This window comes from Vulpes vulpes, chromosome 14, assembly GCF_048418805.1.
Source record: "Vulpes vulpes isolate BD-2025 chromosome 14, VulVul3, whole genome shotgun sequence".
Classification (NCBI taxonomy): Eukaryota; Metazoa; Chordata; class Mammalia; order Carnivora; family Canidae; genus Vulpes; species Vulpes vulpes.
Window position 1 is genome coordinate 89,873,561 of NC_132793.1, and position 20,748 is coordinate 89,894,308.

At 46.3% G+C, this 20,748-nt stretch overlaps 1 protein-coding gene across 1 annotated transcript in view; it reads left to right on the top strand.

Annotated features, from left to right (window-relative positions):
- Positions 1 to 1,001: 1,001 nt before the first annotated feature.
- IGF1R (insulin like growth factor 1 receptor) overlaps positions 1,002 to 20,748 on the top strand; it is a 296,482-nt gene continuing 276,735 nt past the window's right edge. The window contains exon 1 of the mRNA XM_026001628.2: positions 1,002 to 1,168. Coding sequence (XP_025857413.1) covers positions 1,075 to 1,168 — 94 coding nt within the window. The 5' untranslated portion in view covers positions 1,002 to 1,074. The remainder of the gene's footprint in view (positions 1,169 to 20,748) is intronic.

Here is a 20,748-nt window from a genome sequence, read left to right on the forward strand (position 1 = left end):
AAAAAAAAAAAAAAGAGAGAGAAAAAAAAAAAGAAAAGACCCGAGGAGGAGCGAGCGCACCAGGCGAACTCGAGAGAGGCGAGCGAGCGAGAGGGACGCCGCCAGCTCGCCTGCCCCCGGCGCGCCCGTGCCCAGCGCTTGCAGACCCTCGGCCCCGCTGCCCGGGCCCTCCACGCCCCTCCCGCGCGAGGGGAGCTGCACGGCGCGTGGCGCGCCTCGGCTTTGACCTTCAGCGAGCCGGAGCCCCCGCGCGCGGAGCCGGCGGCGGCGGCGGCGGGGGCCGGGCGGGCGGCGGCGGGGGCCGGCGGGGGCCGGGCGGGGGCCGGGCGGGGGCCGGCGCGGAGCCCGGGCGGCGCGGCGGGAGTGCGGAGCGCGGCGCGGCCGGCCCGCCGCTTTGTGTGTGTTCTGGATTTGGGAAGGAGCTCGCGGCGGCGGCGGCGGCGGCGGCGGCGGCGGCGGCGCTGAGGGAGGAGGCGGCGGCGAGCGGAGGAGGAGGGGGAGCCGCTCATTCATTTTTACTCCGCATTTCTGCCCCCGGCCGGCCTCGCCCGCGACCCGGACCTCGGGGCGGTCTCGCCAACTGCGTCGCGCCCTCCCGCCGCGGAGGCTCGGCTGTCGGGCGGCCACCCCTCCGCCCGGGGTCGGGCTTGTTTTTCTCCGCCGAGGCGAATTTGGGCTTTGCCCCCTTTCCGTGCAGTTTCCCCCCCTCCTGCCTCTCTGGTTTGAAAATGGAGGCTGACGACGCCGACAGCCCGCCCCGGAGCGCCTCGGGTTCCCGACTCCGCCGAGCCCTGGGCCGAGGCTGCCGGCGCTGAGGGGCCGCCCCGGCCGCCGCCCGCCCCGCGCCCGCCCGCCCGCCCGCCCCGCGCCCGGAGGGTCCCCGGCCGGCGCCGCCTGCCGAGTATTGTTTCCTTCGCCCGTTTCGGGGGGGGCGAAGACTGAGTTGGAGACTTTTTCTTTCCCGTTTTTTTTTTTTTCTGTTTCTTTTTCCTTTTCCTTTTTTTTTCTTTTTAAAAAAAAAATTTTTTTTTTTTTTTTTTTTGAGAGAGGGGAATTTCGTCCCAAATAAAAGGAATGAAGTCTGGCTCCGGAGGAGGGTCCCCGACCTCGCTGTGGGGGCTCGTGTTCTTCTCCGCCGCGCTGTCGCTCTGGCCGACGAGTGGAGAAAGTGAGTATCCGCCCGCGCCCGCCGCCCGCGCCCGCGCCCGCGGCCGCTGCGGGAACTTTCCCTCCGAGGGGCTGCGCCCTGTTTGCGAAACCCGAGTTGCCGCGGTCGCAGCTGTCGGGCCCGGGGGTGTGCGGGGGCTCGGCGCGCCCTCGCGCGGGAAGGGCCCTGCCTCGCGGGCCGCGGGTCTCCGTCTCGGTCTCGGTCTCGGTCTCGGGCGGCGCTCGTTGCCCCGCGGCCCGGCCCGCGCCGGGACCCCGTCGGGGAAGTTCGCGCCGGCCCGGGCCCCGCCGCGCACACCCCCACCCGGCCCCGCGCGGCGCGCAGGCGGCGGTGACAGCTCCGGCGCGGCGGGGGCCCGGCTGCGGGGCGGGGGCCCGGCTGCGGGGCGGGGGCGCTCCGGGAGAGGCCGCGCGGCCCCGGGACACGTCTCCAAGCCTCCCGGCGCGGCTCTCGCAGCCGGCGCGCTTCGGCCCTCGGGCGGCGTGGGTTCCTGGCCCTACCCCCCGGCGCGTTCGGCCGCGCGTGGGCGCGTTCCGCAGGCTGCTCGGTGCGTGCGGCTCCGGGCTGGGGGGAGGCCTCCCGCGCGGGAACCCCCCGTCGCCTGCAAGGTCGGGGGGCTCCGCACGGTCCAGGCTTTCCCGGGGAGCGCGCCCCCAGGGCCCTGGGACTCTGCGCAGCCCCCGGCTCTCCGGCGGCGGACGCCTCTCCTGGGTCCCGGCGGGGCTGGCTGTGCGGCCGGAGCCGCGGCGCGTCCCCACCCACGTGCTCGGCCGCGGGGCCGCTCGGGCGCACCTGGGCGCCTGGCGCGGGGCGCGGGGTGTGGTGCGCGGGGCCGCGGGGGCGGCGGGGGACGCGACGCGGTTTTGCTGTGGGTTTGTGGCCGGGGCGGTGCGGCACTACCTCCCCCGCCCCGCACTGCCTTCGTACGAAGTTAACAGGCAGTATCGCTCCGCACTCGCTATCACTTGCAATCTGATAGCTTTTGTTTTGGTAGAGCGTGGGACGGGGGTAGGGAAGTGCGGGCGAGCGAGGGAGGACTTGGGGCCCCGCGGTGGGTGCAGGGGGAGACGGGAGGGGGCCCGGGCTCCGGCAGACCTGGAGCGAGCCTCACCGACGTGTTCGCGGTGGCAGGGTAATTTGGGCACGATTGAAGTTTAAGTGCAGTCGGAGAACCGGGGCTGCGAACGGTGAGGGTGTGTTGGTGAGTAGTGTCTGCCGAGGGTATGCAGGTGGTGCCAATTAGCTTTGGAAAAAAATCACGACTGAGCCTCGAAGAGTGAGGGGGAGAATCGGGAGGCGGCGGCGGGGGGGGGGAAGGGCGCGATTCGGAAAGGCTGTTTGTGCAAACAATCCCCTCTTTAAGTGTCTTGTAAGAAATGAGTCCATGGTGGAGTAAGAGGAGATTTCTTTTAAAGAATTAGTGTTTACTACACGGAGTAAGCCTCAGATGGAGGCCGGACCTTCCCCAAATCTGAGCTCTCCTGCTCTTTGTTTTCTAAACTTTCAGCTCCCTGGATTGGACGAAAGGCTTTCGGCTCCTTTCTAAGGATTACAGATGGTGTTTGGGGGGAAAGGAGAGGGTTTCTAGCCTCCGAAAGCTAACTACAGTTGAGAAGCCACAGGAGAGCCAATCCATTCTTTTTATGGCATGCTACTGAAACGCGTGATGTCTCCAGTTTTTTTTTTTTTTTTTTTTTTTTTTTTTAATGTTAGTAAGTTCTGAAATTCACGACACCAGGGATGGCCCTGCTTCTCCAGGAAGGAGTCGGGCATTTTAAAATAGGATGTCTTCTTGTTTGGAGCGATTTTCATGAAAAATACTCTTTGCGAAAAGCCGACTCCTTCTTAAGAAAACAGGGGGAGAAGAGGCATTTTTCATGACGCCGAGAGACCAGAGTTTTTCTCAAGGATCCCCTGAAAGTTGTTGGTTCCTGAAAACCCGAGGGATGGCCAGAAGGCACCCTGAGTCCTGATTTGGTTTGTCCAAGTCCTCACTCAGCGTCTGCTCCTTCTCATGGTTTTGGAGTTTTCAAGAGAAAATGCTAAGCTCAGTGTTAGCCTGTGTTCACTTTTCAGTCAGAAAGGTGCTAGAAGACTTAGCTGATGGAAATAAACTACTGAATCCAATCAGAGAGAGGTATTCTTCAGGCTATCTAGTACAGTGATAAAAATTGGGATGATGGTGGTTCTTATTGCGTTGGCATATTTATTATTTTTTTTTGTGTTGGCATATTTAAGGATTAGTGTTTACTCTTTGAACACTGAAACCTACAGTAGTAGGGTGATTTTCTTTTAAATCTTCAACCTAGAAGATTTAGAAGTTTTTGAGGCAGGTGAAGTCATGCAGACATGCTTGTTTTGGATCAACATAATGTGAACAGCATCTAAATAAGGGAGTCTTGGAAGTTATAAGTGATAGCCAGGTCATCTGATGGCTTCTCTTTCTTCTTCTTTTTTTAAATCCACATGCACTTCAAATAATATTGTGGCCATCTCATTAAGAGGATTGAGTCATCTTTCTGCCCCCGGCACGGTTATATCCTATTGTCAGAGAAATATAGGTATGTGAAAGGTTAGTGCTTAAAGAAGTTTGTGTTTTATTACCGGAGGAAGAGCCCAGAATAAGAAGTTTGGAAAGAACCTAAATAGCAAATTATAGTATAGACTCTCTAAGGGATAGGGTGTGGGTCAGGATTTGAAGTTTAAAAGGTTAGATGTTTGATATGTCAGAAAGATTAGAAAAATCCAACCATAAGAAATATGCTAAGGTTGATTGAAAGAACCCTTAAGGTGCTGAAAGAAGTCACAAAGACCACATACTGTATGATTCCATTTATATGAAGCCCAGAATGAGCAAATCCGTAGATACTGAAAGTAGATTAGTGGTGGGGGCACACACACACACACACACACACGTGTGTGTGTGTGTGTGTGTGTGTGTGTGTGTGTGGAGGGACAGGGAATGACTTAACGGGTATGGGGTTTCTTTTGGGGGTGATGAAAATGTTCTAAAATTGGATCGTGGTGATGGTTGTACAACTCCAAACGTACTAAAACCCGTTGAATTGTACACTTTAAATTAGTGACTTGTATGGCATGCAAATTATATCCTAATAAACCTATTGTGTTTTTCTGTAAGAGCTTTGCGAAGGTCGACAAGAATGCATTCTGTTCCTTTGAACATAGAGATTAGATTAAATTATGAAGTAAAATTTTCCAGCAAGTTGGTGTCTGTTTTTTTTTTCTTTTTTTTTTTAATTTATGGAGTTTTTCAGATCCTTGCTCTATAGCAGTGCAACAGACCAATGGCTGATGCTGTATCAGCACCAGGGATCTGAAAAGATTCAGATCTTTTTTTAGTCTCCGGAGAAGTGGACGGGGGAAAAGAAATCTTGGTTCCACATAGCTCAAGCTAAGGATTAGGGGGTTGGATTAAAGAAACACAAATGCTAGTGAAAGTCAGATTTGTGACAGTAAAATCCTTCACTGCATCTGAAATAAAGTTGGTCCTTCCAAGATTAAAGTTTAGGAGCCGAGTCTGGATGGCTTTTTTTGTACTTCCAGTTTTCTTACATATGTTTTCCAACAAAGAAAGAATGTACTGTTTTAAGATGGTAAAGAATTTCTACTTTCTTTTTCTGACATCCCATGTTAACTACTCTGGTAGTAAAGACCGAAGATGAATGTGGTGGGTTTTTCTTTGTTGCTTATTTTATTTTTTTTTTTAAAGGGCTCCAGAATTTGAGCAGGAAACAGTCTTTATGAGAGATAGCAGTGGTTGCAGGCATAGAGGCATTTTTTTCTTTTTTGAATTTAAAATTTCTTATGGAACAAAAGATTTAAAAATACAGCAAAGGCAATTTTGCTTGTAAACTGTAATGCCTTTTTCCAGGTTTACCTTGGCCTTTTAATCGGAAAAGCTGTAGAGAATAATTGTTGTTTACATTTGTTTTTGGTCTTTGTCTAAGGCTTTGTTTACTAATAAAAATGTTTCCTGTCCTTATTGTTGCAAGATCAGGGCCATAATGAAAATCAACTGTATCATTTTCACTTGTTGCCTTAGAGTTTTGCCAAGGGGAGCCCCTAAGGGATTGTAGCTTCCTTTTAAATCTGGTTTCATTTGTTTTGTGAGAATGTGCTATAAGAAGCAACTGAATCCAGCTAGCACTTATTAGGCACCTTCTGTATGAAAGCTGGACCCAATGCTAGGCAATGCAGAAACTAAAAAAGAGAGAGGACTTTGCTTTTGTCCTTGGGGCATTTTATAAACTCCTGCATGAAATAAAGTTGCTTAGAAATTCATCTTTTTTAGACTCAGCACAGGATAGGCACTTTTCAAACTGACAGCAAACAGCATTTTAAAGGCCCTTTAAGAACATTTCTATAGACTTAAGATGTGAAGTAAACCAGTGTTGCTGAGTCTTCTTTAAAGGTCTGTTTTGTAGGGGCATCAGGGTGGCTCATTCAGTTGAGGCTGAGCATCTGCCTTAGGCTCAGGTCATAATCTCTGGGTCCTGGGATGGAGCCCCCCTCATTGGGCTCTCTGCTCAGTGGGGAGTGTGCTTCTCCCTCTGCCTTTGTTTCTCCCTCTCACTCATGCTGTCTCTTTCAAATTAGTTAAAAATCTTTTTAAAAAGGTCTGTGTTGTACCATTTTTGCCACCTTAACATATTACCTTCTACTGCAGTGTCACGCATAGGACACATTTACCCATTTTGCACAGGCTCATTGCTTTTTTAGAACCTTGGTTATGACAATTGTGATTAAAAGTGTGAGTGTTACAGTTACCTTTTGCCAAAATTTGAGGAGTTACAGGTGTGTACATGAATGTTGCATGGCATGTTTTGAGTTGTAAGGAAGATGGAACTTATTTCAAAACTGTTCTGGATTTACACATTGCTTAGCTTTCTGGAAATTATTAGGAAATTTCTTAATTGTAAGGCTTCATATTTAAAAGAGCTTGCGGTTTTTAAAGGTGTGAAGGGGTAAGAAGAAGATTGAGGAAACTAAACCTTGAAATCTTTCTTTAATCATAAAAAATAGAAGCCATGTTTCTCTCTGGGTTGTGGTTTACTTCAATTTGTTTTCAAAACTCATTTAAAAATCATACGAACAGGTATCTTTGCCTGCCAGCCAACTTGCTTTGAGCAGCTTTTCTTAGCCAACCTAGGACAGGTGCTGAGTCCAAGAGATGCACTCCTCTCAACTGTACTAAATATATAATGGTTGCACATGTGATTGAGGTATAGTTTCTCAATTTCTCTGAGAAATTTTCTGAAGGAAAATTCTGAACACTCTCAAGACAACAAAGTGAATAATGAATGAAGCATTCTGACCTGTCCTTGAAAACGGTGTTTGGCATCAGATTATCAAGAGAAGGTTTTCCTGTTAACTTAAGGTGGTGAGGGGGCAGTACGTGCAACAGTCCTGATGTTTGTGCACACTGAGACTTGTTGACATTTGGGGAACATAACTGATTTTCAGTATTTGGAAAGGTTAAAACTGGGAGATATGTGTTACACTTCCCCCTCCCACCTCCAAGGATCAGTAAAAACTGATTTGTTCTGAGAAAGGGGTATGTGTATAAAATGATCAGTAAACACAGGATCTTGAAAAACAAGTCAGGTTGTTACTGCAATAAATGCATATTCTCTTGGCATGGTGAAGTTTGTTTCTTTTGTTGAATTGTGGCGGCCTTTTTTGACTGAAATAGTAACAATTCCTTTGATTTTGAGACTTCTGAACTTTTGAAGACTAGATTGTTTTCCACTTTGAAAGCATCAGTTTTACTCATGTCGCAAAGCCTCAGATATCAGTCTTAAAAGATTTTCCTACTTTTTTTTTTCAGTTATTGCCAACTTTATACGGCTTCTGAAGTGGATCCATTTGAAAATCTTAAATATTTCTTTACTTGAATTGAGAAATAGTTTTATTTTTTCCCTCCTATGGCTTTCTCAGTAAATGCACATTGAACACTTACTGGACTCAGGTCTTTATGTTTAAAAATTCATTCCAATAGCATAAAATATTTTATGTACGTTTTTAAAGGTATAAATCAAACCATAGTAATCACTTGCTTTGTTTACTTAGAACATTAAGGAAACAAACTAGCAAGCAAGGCTGTCATTTTTCTTTCTTTTTTTGTGCCCTGGATACAAGACTTTTTAAACTTAGAGATTGCTATTCAGATTTTACCAGAACACAACAGCAAGTAGTTTCTTTTATGATGAGGGGTGAATGCCTACCATTGCAGTGACTTTTACAGTGTATTGTTACTGTTATTTATGACTGAGAAAAGTTAAGTAGGGATGGGGGGGGGCTGACTTTACTCTCATATTTACCCTCTCCTTGGTTAGTGCTGGTGATGGCTTACTTTATAAGTTGCTGGGAATGCGTCCATGGAGTTGAGTGACTTTGCTCATATATGATGGCTGATGGTCTTGCAGCTCATACTTTCTTATCTGAAATAGTTGGTGGCTTATCCACATGGGGGTGCATATGACTGGTGCCACCAAATACTGCCAAGAGAGAGCTATGCCTGCCTTAAATTGCTTACATTATAATAGTCTGGATTTCTTTTTAAAAAGCATTTATATTTAAAGACTTTAGAAGTATACTATTCCTGGTCCAGAAGGTTCTTGTGAAACTTTATTCTTTTATCTCACTCCTCACTGTTTTAGACCTCTTAACAAGAGGTCTACTTCAGTAATAATAGTAATATCATAAAAATGCTGCTTGTTCAAAATTGTGTTTTCCATCCATTCATTCAAATTCTGACAGTTTTAAATGAGTTATTGTTTCTGTCTTGTATATTTTTGTATGGCTACTTTCTTTTTAACCTTGCACTAGCTTTCCTTAAACTAGCTTTGGGATTATTTGTCAGTTTGGTAATTCAGGTGTATGCATACTGCTGTTTAAATTACTCTTGACATGGGAGAACAAATATATTTTGACAGCCTTAAAGTATAAATGTATTATAGAGCAAAACTTTTAAATTTTCCTGAGATATTTTGGATGCCTACTTTCAGCTTATCCTCTCCTGTAAAATATAGTTAGTGGGTGGTTTGTTTCTATAAAATTGGTTATTGGAAATATATACTTGAGGGGTGCTTCGGTGGCTCAGTCAGTTAAGTGTCTGTCTTTGGCTCAGGTCATGATCTCAGGGTCCTGGGATCGAGTCCCACACCAGGCTTCCTGCTCAGTGGGAAGCTTGCTTTTCCTTCTTCCTCAGCCTGCTGCCCCCCTGCTTGTGCTCTCTCTCAAATAAATAAAATCTTAAAAAAAAATTTGACAAAGTAAATAAGACAGCACCAATTTGGGTTAGGCAAACTTTAGTTAATAGTTTTAGTTAATAGTTAAGGAACAGAAGTCTGACGCTAATTAGGGAGAGATGAATTTATGCATAACAGGCTTCCCCAAATTTGAAGTATCTGAGTGACATTTAATAACTTCCCGGGAAAAAGTTGGAAGCATAGAGAAAGCCAAGGTGTGAGGTCCATGATCCATCTGGCTGTATCAGGTGGCAAACAGTTTTTTAAGTCATTAGCTTTATTTAGATTGTAAAATCTTCATCAGATGTGGGCTCAGATTTATCTGCGTTGTCCTGAATTTATTCTCTCCATCTTCTTTTCCGGGGTCTCATAATTGTGGGATAATACACAAGCTCACAGACTCAGAATTTGAAAGAGAAGCACAGATTGCCATGAAAACAAATGAACAAAGAGACCAGTGACAGAGGAAGATCTGCTGTTCAGCTTTCCTTAGTTCTGTTGTCTGGTTTCTGTGGATAATGAGTTCACGGCATATGTTAGGTCGCAACATGGTATAGTTTGGTTACAGGAAATTATTTTGATATCATTGCTTTAAATGGTTGGGAGATATATTTGGATTTTTCTTTCTAACATGTACCTCAATAATATTTCCAGCAACGAGTATTGGATCAGGATGGAATTTTTAGTTAAATTTTAGTTCTTCAACTCCTTCTTTTCTGGGGAGACTGGTTAATTGAATGTTTCCTTTCTACCTCACTGAGTCCCTTGAAATCATTCAGATTTGCTCCTGATTCTGGCTCCACCCTAGTCCAAGGCCAGGCCTGCATCGTCTCTCTAGAGAGATGCTCAGCTGGCCTTTGAGCCACCACTTTGACTCCTGTGCCCTCTCTCTGGTTTGCTAGATCATCCAGCTTCAAATTCTCATAGTGTGCCTTTTTTTTTTTTTTGGGGGGTATAGTGTGCCTTTTGTAGTGCTGCATTGTGGTCCAATAAGTGAGTCCAAGGCTCCTCGGTATGGGCTGTGATAAATCCTTAGTATGACTTTGCGGTAGGGATCCTGTGTTAATTCCCAGCACTCCCCAGCACCCATGCTTGAACTTTGCAGTAAATAAGCCATGCCATCCCTGTCTCCATGGTTTTGTTCCTGCTGCGTTCATCGTCTGGAATGTTTTTCCTTTTTGCTGCTCTGCTACCCTCGTATCAAATAGTAGCAAGTGCTACTCTAGGGCACAGCAAAGTCACCTGGTTCTGGTTTCTTCTTTGCTGCCAATTAGGTCTTTGGCTGTGAACAAGTTATTTTTTTGAGTCTCAACAGAAATGTAGACATTTAAAATAGCTGGGAAATTTTCTCCTTTTCTCATTAAACAACAACATAAAAACACTTTCTAACATATTTAGAAAACTAGAATCAGAAAAATTGGGATGTAGTTTTTATTTTTAAAAATCTCTAGGTTTCAGATCTATAAAATAAGGACAGGATGGTAGGTATCTAAAGATTTTTATTTTAATTTATTTGAGAAAGTGAGAGCCAAAGAGAGCATGCATAAGCAGGGGGGAGGGGCAGAGGGAGAGGGAGAAGCAGACTCCCTGCTGAGCAGGGAGCCTGATGCTAGGCTCATCCCAGGACCCCTGGATCACGACCTGAGTCAAAGCCTGAGTCAGAGGCAGACACTTAACCCACTGAACTCCCCCAGGTGCCCCACAGATGGTAGCTATCTAAAGGTGGAATGCTAAGTCAGGAAATTCATTTCCCTTGTTCTGTGGTTTTGATAGATTTGAGATGACACCCTTTCATTTCTAACTCAGATTCCTCTTCTTTCATGAAGCTTTTCAGATTACTCTAACTTCTATAGACCTAACTTCCCCCTGACTCCACTTGAGTTCGTAACCACTACTGTGCTAGTTAACAGTGGTGATTTGTTTTGTCTTGTACCTGAGCTGTTGTCATTTTATGAAGCTGTAGAGAGCAGTGGAACCGAAGAGCTTGTTTGAATCTCAGGTCCTCGGTAGCTAAGCTCTCAGGCAAATTGCTTAATCTTCCTGTGCCTCAGCTTCCTTGTCTGTGAAACTATGATTTTAGTAGGACCTACTTAATACATCCTTTATAAAAATTAAGTGAATTAATACATATGCCAAGTGCTTAGAACAGAGGCTGACCATATACTAAGCCGCTCAGAATTCAGCTTGTTACTACTACTCTTAAGGATGTGACGTTCTTGAACAGAGGTGTTCTTTGGATAGGGCTAGAAATATAGGACACACTAGATATTTGACTGCCCTTGTCATTTACATGTGATGGATATAAAGCCTGACATATAGTAGGTGCTTAATACATGTTCTACAATAAAACTTAATTTTGGGGATCCCTGGGTGGCTCAGCGGTTTAGCGTCTGCCTTCGGCCCAGGGTGTGATCCTGGAGTCCCGGGATCGAGTCCCATATTGGGTTCCCTGCATGGAACCTGCTTCTCCCTCTGCCTATGTCTCTGTGTCTCTCATGAATAAATAAATAGGATCTTTTAAAAAAAAAAACTTAATTTTGCTAAAGTGCTTAACAAGATGCATTTTACTCATTAAAGCTCAGTAGTAGGACTTTGCCTTTTTTCAGCTGATAGTGGTAAACTGCTGTAGTTCACCTTCCAGTTCAGAGATCTCTTTATTTTGCTTTCTCCCCTAATTCTTCAGTTGTCCATTTCTGCCAGCACCTTTGAAGTGGCCAGTGTGCTTTGCCCACCTCACTAATGCGTAGGCGACACCTAGTGGCCAGAAAAGAAATTCAACCTCTTTGGTGACTTATTTAACGGAGCTGGTGCCCGATGGATGAAGATAGCAATCTCCTCCTCCTTCCTGATTTCACCCCCACACACTTCCCGGTGCTGGTGCTGTAGATTTTGCATTCTGGCTTGGTTCCTGGGAACCAGTTCCAGGAAAATGTGGGGACTGCAGGCATCTGTAGAAACCATTGGGATATGGCTTTGGATTAAGATTGCTGTATAAGAATTAGCTACAATTAAGGTCTTCCTAAGTGATGTAAACAACTTTGGCAGAGTGTACCTTTCACAATTCAGAATTTAAGATGATTTTACAGGACTTTAATAAATAAAAAGTTCTGAGGAGGCTGGGTGGCTCACTTGGTGAAGTGTCATGATCCTGGGGTCCTGAGATCAAGACTGGTGTCAGGCTTCCTGCATGGTGGGGAGCCTGCTTCCCCCTCTACCTTTGCCCCCCCTCATGCTTTCTCTCTCTTTATTTCAAATGAACAAATAAAATCTTTTTTTTAAAAAAAATCCCAAATAAAGAAATAAAAAGTTCTAAAACATTTCTTTTGAGATTAGAGATATTAAAAAAACTTACTAATTCATTTTGAAAAACAAAGCAAGATTTACTTCCCATTGCTCTACTGAAATATGTGGTAAAACTTTAATTATCATTCTTACAGATGTTGCCTTGGGCAATTTTAATGTAGTTAAGATATTCACCAGTGGGGTGCCTGGGTGGCTCAGTCTGTTAAGCGTCTGCCTTAGGCTCAGGTCATGATACCAGAGTCCTGGGTTCAAGCCCTGCATTGGACTCCCTACTCAGTGGGGAGCCTGCTTCTCCTTCTCCCTCTGCCACTCCCCCCTACTTGTTCTCCCTTTCTCTCAAATAAATAACAGCTTTTTAATTTATATTTATTTAAAAAATGTTCAGTCAGAATTCCTAATGGAGAACAGACACTTTGGTTACTGGTGTCAGGTCTTACATCATATGTATTTTGTTAAGTATTTTTCTGTGTTTGGTTTCATGCTTTTTTGGTATTTTGAGAACTCTCTCACTTCCTTAGCGGAGACAACTCTTAGTGTATAGGTGATTATTCTTCTTTACATATTGAAAGTTTCTAGTTTCCCCATGATTGCTTTTTATTATTTTTAATTTGGAAATCATTTCTTTGGCCAAGAGAGGACTGCAGTGTATCATCATCTCAGATGTTTTGAACGACTCCTTCAGCTCTGTCTCAAACAGGCTGTACTCATTCAAGTCTCTGCCTTGGCTGGTGGAAGCCCCTCTGCTTAAAACAACTCTGTTACCAGTTTGCCCTCTGGAAAGCTGCTTTGAGCATTAGCTACTATTTCACCCTGATAGCCCTGATTCTGCATGCAGGGTGGCCTGGTGACACTCTGTAGCTCTACTAGTATATTTCCCCTATATTGTTTCTCCCAGTGTTTGAGGAGGGGAATGGTACCTTGGTCATCTCTGAATTCCCAGCACATGGCCTGGTGTCTGGTACATAGGAAGACCTCAAACAGAAAATTTCTTTGGGGGATAAATTCCCTCCCCCTTCCCCCTCCCATGCACTTTGAAGCACTCGTACAACAAATTCATCATCATCTTTTCATTATAGCTCCTGCCAGCAGAAACATTTTATCATGCTAGTTACTACTATGTAGAAGTTGAATGCAATAAAATTATCTTTAAAATCATTCTTTCATCAAGCTTTTTGCACATTGGAGGTGAACAAAAATCTTAAAACTCCTGGAAAGGCTATTTGTGAGTCCAGCCCTGTGTCAAGGCTGCCCCATCTCTGTGAAGGGAGACCATGTTCTGTAAGTTCCCTACAGATAGGATTTTGTGAGTCCTTCATTACCACCAGTTGTTGGTAGTGGGCCACTTGTAAACTGTGGTGATGCCGGATGCCTGACTGGACACAGGCAGCCAGGCTGTGTTATGCTGTGTGGTACAGGTGTAGCCTGATGCTGAGGACCTGGGTGGAGTCTTGGGGCCAGGTGGATGCCGCCTCCTCTGCAGCTGCTGACTGCTTGGTCTCACTCTCCAAAATCACAGGGCAGGCCTGGGTCATTTCTCATGACCTTTACAGCCTTCAGATCCCCAAGACGCAAGATAGAAAGAGATGGAGTTCTTCGGAAGGTCTACTTGGAACCAGCAGAAATACTGTGAACATATGTGTGCTTCTGTTTCTTGCACTGTTTTCTTGGTGAGGCCGGGGAATTTTTGCCTTGGATCCTGACAGGGATAGCAGCCAATCCTAAAGGCCCCTCATCCCTTGAGTGCCACCCTTTCCTTTTGGGCTCTGGCAAGGCTTTTGACTGGTCTCATCGTGGAACCAGTGAAGGTGAAGTCAGCTTCCTGACCCCTGGCTCTGGAAGTTGACTTGTTTGCGATGGTGTGAAGAGGACTCCTGAAACTAATTAACACCTAAGAAATTATGCTTAAAAGCTTAGTGCTCCCAAGGAGACTGGTGAGGCGGGTTATTTCTTTTCTTCTTCTTCTTCTTCTTCTTCTTCTTCTTCTTCTTCTTCTTCTTCTTCTTCTTCTTCTTTTTTGAGGCGAGACATTTCTTACAGAAAATGTAAACCTAATCATTTGAACCTGGCACGTTAATTTCAAGCGTACCTTGTAAAAGAATGTCTTATAAAATTGCCATGTGAATGTTCGACAGGGTGGATGTGGACTCACCGGGACAAGCCAGTACAGCACCTGCCTTTCATCTGCCCCTGTTAGTGGGGTTTGCGTGTGTGGAGCACTGCTTTTGAAGCCCCATCTCCTCAAACACCTCTCTGCCTCCCTCTCTCTGATGCAGGGAGGCATGCTGCACAGGAGCTACAGGCTTCAGTGTCCCCATCTGCAGTTTGGGATACTTGGGATGATAGGAGATTAGCAATAACATACCTGAGATGCCCAGCAGAACTGGCAGATAGAGCACATCCAACAAAGGTGTGTTTTTATCTGGGTCTTTTCCATATGCCTTGGTGGTCCTGCTGGCCTCTCTCCAGGGCTTATAGCCTCTGGCTTTCTCCCCAGCATTGGGCATCATCACTCGAGGGTGGACCTCCTTTCCCTTACCTACAATGAAGTGTTTGAAACCCATAAAGTCTGAGCCTCAGCTCAGCCTCTGGAACTACTAACAGGCTGTCTCTCTGAGCCACAAGAGAAGTTGACTTTAACCGAACCAGGCTGGCTCCTGTGGATCCTTAACATTCAAGGTGATATCCCATCTAAGGGAGGGTCGCACCTGGGGGCTCAGGCAGTGAAGCATGCGACTCTTGACTTGAGCTCAAGTCATGATCCCAGGGTCCTGGGATCGAGTCCCGTGTTGGGCTCCCCTGTTCAGCAGAGTCTGCTTGCCCCTCTTCCTCTGTTCCTTCGCCTCCCCTTGTGCTCTCTTTCTCTCAAATAATTTTTTTTTTTTTTAAAGGAGAGGTACAAGGTAGGAGGTGGGGAGGTTATGAAGCCCAGCTTCTGACATCAAGACCTCCGATGGCCTCAGCTCCTCTGAGTGCATATGGAAAACATGTGTACTGCTCTCACCCTGCTCTCAGGAGGCTTACTCTCCAGTTGGGGAGAGTCAGATTCTGGTGAATGGTCCCAGGCACGTGTGTTCAGTGCTTAATAATGGACACTGACTAAGGCTGCAGAGATGTGTGTGAGCTGTAGGGGAATTTGAGAAGCATCAGGGAGTCTGACCTAGGGTTCCAGGGGGTAGCACTCTAGGTGAGCAGGGCCCTTGGTGGGTGGCTGAGGGGGTGGCAGTACTCACTGGGCCTGGGCCTTAGCACCAGTGGACCCATGAAGGGACTCAACAATGGGTAGGGAGGGGAGTGGGGAGCTCTGAAGCTCTTTGAACCCTGGAGCTGACTGGTGGAAGGGTGCTGGGGAGGCTGCTCTGGCCTCTTGCCTGGGTCAGGGTTGGGGTACCAGGGAAGGTGTGGATGACGGAGACGCAGGAGGATCAGTCTCCAATGAGGTAGTTGACACAGCAGAGACCTTTGGAAACTGCTGCCCTGGCCTGCAGAAAAACTCCCGTGGAGGAGCCCTTACCTTCACCAGGGGCCCAACGGGTACCGGCTCAGGTTGTGATCCCGGGGTCCTGGGATCAAGTCCCGCATCAGGCTCCCCCACAGGGAGCCTACTTCTCCTTCTGCCTATGTCTCTGCCTCTCTCTGTGTGTCTCTCGTGAATAAGTAAAGTCTTATAAATAAATAACAAACTGTGGTCATAATGCAGCCTCCACACTGACTCTCAAAGTGAAACCTTTCCAGGGGGCACTCTCCAATCAATCACCAGGGCACCTGCTTTTTAACTTTCTAGGGAGGCCAGGTGAAAGATGACCCTTGTTTCCACCTGAGCTGGATCGGGTGGACCTCACTTGGATCTGGCCTTGGCTTCCTGTGGTTGGGATGGCCAGAGAGGGGCCCCTGACCTGCCCACCCCCACCCCCCTGGCAGTACTGGCAGGCCTTGCAGGGCTATTTCCAACCCTCACCGCACAGGCTGAGAGGAATGAGAAATGATTTGTTTGAAAGAGGATGCCAACTTTGTGTCCAGGTCTGGGCTTTGCTGCTGGTGTTTTTTAACTCCTGTTGATTTATATTTTTAAGTCCTACTGGGCACATGGCATAGTTCTTGATGAGAAACAATCATCAGTCCTTAACCTGCGATTGGTGCTAGTAGATTCGTGCTGCCTGTTCTACGACTGGAACTGTTTTCACTAGACAAATAACATTACAAAACACAGTAATGCAGGAGGTTTCCTGGGAAGGTGACATCATGTGGCCCTAGGGGATTTCTGTATTTCTTCTGCTATCAGGATAGTGAATTCTGAATTTTTAATCATCTTCTACTGTTTGAGTAAGTAGAGCCTAAGTATCTCAACAGGGTCTGTGTTTTCTTCGTTTGGAAAGTAGACCTTCTTCCATATGCTAGGTGCTTTCCCCCCCAGTTGTGCCTGATGGTATAGGTTCCATTTCAAGATTTGAATTAGAGCCTGGGACCTCTCAAAACAAGTCTACAGCTGTGCTGTGCCTGGGACACCTGATTTACTCTGTCTGCCCCAGCTCTGTCATCTGTGAAATGGGAGATGAAGGACATTCCTCTCAGAGGATGGTTACGAGTGTTCATGAATGAATACTCATAAATCCCTTAGAACAGAGTGTCTGCCATGAGCATTAGGGATTGACTGTTACTGTCCTTAAGGTTGGAGGATCTACACATTAGAGGTTGTTTATTTAAATCAGTGCCTTCCTGGTTGTGTATGATTCCTGTGTTTCACTCTTACCACATTTGTCTTTTTTGACCTTCACGTTAATATTCTTGAGCTTATCCCTGGGTGGCACAGGAATTGAGAGTCTGCCTTTGGCTCAGGGTGTGATCCCGGAGTCCTGGGATCGAGTCCCACATCGGGCTCCCTGCATGGAGCCTGCTTCTCCCTCTGCCTGTGTCTCTGACACACACACTCTCTCTCTCTTTCTGTGTCTCTCATGAATAAACAAACAAAATCTTAAAAAAAAAAAAAATTCTCAAGCTTCGTTTTACCTAGAGGCATTTCAGAAGTGCTCTGTCCAGCTTCTCTGTCTCTGGAGATAAAAATGCACCTCTCTCCTTTGGGTTTCTCTCTCTTCCTGATACCCTTCTGCCTCTGTGGAAGGGCACAAAACATTCTCTGCCAGGAGAGGGATTATTTGGATCCCCCCCAAAAGTCCATAAGTCAGGCCAAATGACAGAGATGAGTCATTCACATGGTAGTATGAACAGCGTACTTCGCAGCACTCTTCCTCCCTCAGGGAGAGCCAGGTGATGAGGTATCATGTGGCCTTCTAGGGAAGAACAAGATCTGCCTGGTCAAGGACATGAGTAGTTGGTGCTGAGAGTGCTATCCCCAGGCTAAATTTAGGACATAAGGTTCAAAAAGCACGATATATATCTAGAAAAACTAATTAAAATATTTCAGTTTGGAAGTAGGGAAAATTGAGAATCTATGCCCCTTATTGTTTGAGGGCTACTTGCAGATGTGGGAGTCCTGAGAGTCTGGGGCCTGGGACTGCCAGAGAAGGCTTTAGTCAGGCAATGGGAAGCCAGCTGCAGAAATGGCACCTGGTGGGGTGCCTGTATGGCTTGGTTGGTTGGATGTCTGATTCTTGATTTCAGGTCAGGCATGATCTCAGAACCACGAGATCAAGCCCTGTATTGGGCTCTATCCTGGCTGTGGAGTCTGCTTAAGATTCTCTCTCCCCCTCTGTCCCGCCTCCTGCTCATTCATGGTCTCTCTCTCTCTGGAAAAAAAAAAAAAAAAAAAAAAGGAAAGAAGTGGCACCTGGTTAGTAAATGGTGCCGTAAATTTGCTGGTGCAGTAAATTTGCTGGTGAGCCTTCCTCTGGGACAGTGAGGAGGAATTGTCCTCTTGGTCTGCAATCTTTGGTTGTATAGGGTTTTTACTTCCCAGGATTGGGATTCAGGCTTAGTCTTCTTTCAGGAGGTGGGCTTGGGTGGTCTTGCTAGGGGACCATCCCCTATGGTGGTGTTTCCAAGGGAAATGTATTTTGAATTGGAACCACTTAATCAACTTAGTAAACTCAAAGGAAGTGATGGTGCTTTTCTTTTGTGAGAAAAAGCTCTCTGAGAAGGAGAAGGAGTTCATTCCTTTGGTTTAAGACGTATTTCTTATAAGGACATGAAAAGATGCTCACAATACTCATCATTAGGGAAATGCAAATCAGAGCCACTTCACACCCATTAGGATGGTGATTATCAAAAAAATTGAAAATAACAAGTGTTGGCAAGGATGTAAAGAAATTGGAACCTTGGTGCATTGCTGCTAGGAATGTAAATGCTGTAGTCACAGTGGAAAAACAGTATGGCAGTTCCTCAAAAAATTAAATGTAGAACTACATTCTTATCCAGCAACCTTACTTTTGTATAAACCTCAAAGAATTGAAAGCCTGGAACTGAACAGATTTTTGCATACCCGTGTTCACAGCAGCTCATAATAAATTTGCAGTGGCCAAAAGGTGGAAGCAACCTGAGCGTCCATCAGTTGTTGAATGGTTAAACAAAATGTGACATATACACGCAATGGAATATTATGCAGCCTTGACAAGGAGATTCAGACACAGGCCACAACATGGATGAACCCTGGGGACATTAGGCTAAGTGAAAAAAGCTAGACCCGAAAAACCAAATAATGTATCATTCCGCTTATATGAGGTAACTAGAGTTGTCAGATTTGTAGAGACAAAGTAGAATGGCAGTTGCCAGGGGCCAAGGGGAGAGGCAAAGGGGAACTTAGTTTCTAATGGATTTAGAGTTTTAAGTTTTGTAGGATGAAGAGTTTGGTGGTGGTGGTGGTAATTGTGCAACAGTGTGAATGTCTTTCTGGACACTGAATCATGCACTTAAAAATGGCCAAAATAGTAAATTTTGTGTTGCCTTTATTTTACAATAGAAAGAACACCTTATTTCTTGATTGATTCAACTGCGAGCATATACCACGTGAGACAGTGGGGAGGTGGGGGACAGATTTGAGAAGACCCAACTCCTGCCCAGGGTGGCCATGGGGGAGGAGGCAAGCCAGGGGTTTTGCACGTATTATGGGAGCACAGTAGAGGACATGTGAGGTCAGGGGAGGCCTCACCAAAAAAAACGTTGATTTGGGCTGAGTCACTGGAGATGGGTTTGTTTTCCATAATAAGAGAGTATCGCAGATAATGTTTTCTTCTCAGGGAAAGTAAGTCAGGAGTCAGACTTTCATGCCGTCTAGTCACAAATGAAATTTATTACTAATCAGCCATGTGACGTGTAATTGCTTTTCATTTCCTTATTTTTCCAGAAGAGAGATTTGTTTAGATATTTGGTCCCCTCACTGATTATACTGGAAGTCTTTCATTTGTTTTGACAGTTCAAATTTTTTTTTTTTTAATTGCTCACAGACTCCCCCATGACAGAGGGAGCCTAGAAGGAAAGGGATTGACCTCTGGAGGCAAAAAATGGGAGCATCTCAAAAGAACAGAAGAGCCAGAGTCTTCACTTTACATAAGGAGAAACTGAGGCTCCAGGGTGCATGTTGCTGTACGGCACAGGACATGTGGTGCATGTCGAAGGCCATGTCTACTTGTCCATTATTTCACCCCAAGAGTGTCTGGTTCTTTTTACTGAGTTGTCACCCTCTAGTTAACCAGGAATCATGGCTCAGGCCTGGATCTACTCCATTCCAGTGAGACTGGGACATAGCTGAGCCCATTTGGCTGCAAGAATTTTCTTCAATCCCACTGAGAGTAGCAGCCCCTTGTTCTGGGCTCTGTGGGAGGGAGGAGGCTGACTGCCATGGCTCATCTGGGTCTGGAAGTTGGCCTGGCATTTTCCCCTGCATCTCGGAAGGAAGCCTCAGAAGCCTGAGTGACCCATCTTTCCCTGAGTGGGCGGTGTGGTCCCCTGACAAGAGGGGGGTGGCATGTGTGCCTTTCCCCCAGGCTGGTGACAAGCTCACATGGAGCTGTGAGTGGGGATGCCTGTGTCAGCTCGGACTGCTCTAATAAATTACCATAGATGGATGGCTTAAACAACAGACATTTATTTCTCACAGTTCTGGAGGCAGGAAGTCCAGGAGCAGGGTACTGGCAGATCCAGTGTCTGACGAGGGCCCACTTCCTTACAGATGGCCATTTTGTTGTACCCTCATGTGGTAGAGGGGGAGGGGGATAGACCGTTCTGGTCTCTTCCTCTTCTTCTAAGGACACTCACCCCATCCTTGGGGCCCATCCTTATGACCTCATCTATGCCTGGTCACCTCACCAAGGCTCCCACCTTCTATTTCCAATCCCATTGGGGTGTTCAGGGCTTCAGCATAAATGCAGATGAATGAGCAATAGTTCAGGCTTCTCAAGACCAGGACTGTTTGTATACAAATTTTGGGCCCATTTTGAGGGTTGTTTACCGATCAATTTAGAAAAAAATTCAGTGGAGTCCAGTACCTGAAAGTACACATTTTCAAAATGGCCCTCAGCATATTCACCCTTCTGATACTCTGGTCAAATGCTTGAAATGTATAGTTTGTCTTCTTCTGTGTGGCCCGTTGCTTTTCTGAAAGTGAGTAGTGCTTGAGAGGAATACAATTACTGGGAAATCTCACAGGAAATGACCCCATTTCCCCCACTTTTGGACAAAGAAGTTGCCGCTTTTAAACTCTGCAGTAGCTATATAGAGGAGAATTATACTCCGGAACAGCTGAACTTTGAGTGTTTGAAAGCTCAGTTCCTTGGTGAGCACACACCTATTGGATGTATGGAATCCAGTTCAAAGGCGTTCAGCTCTACTTCCCCAGGGTCTGTTTTGTAAACCTGACTCCAGCATTGGGGGTTGGGGGGCGGTAGGGCGGGGTGGGAGGTGGGGTCTGTGGAGGACTGCAGCCCACTTCAGAGCGCTTGGTGGTGCTTCCAAGTCTCAGCACATCCAGAAGGCTGCGGAGGTGATTGTTCATTGTTTATAAGCATTAACTGTTTACAAGTCATACTTGCTATTTTAAATCAGACCCTGCTATTATGT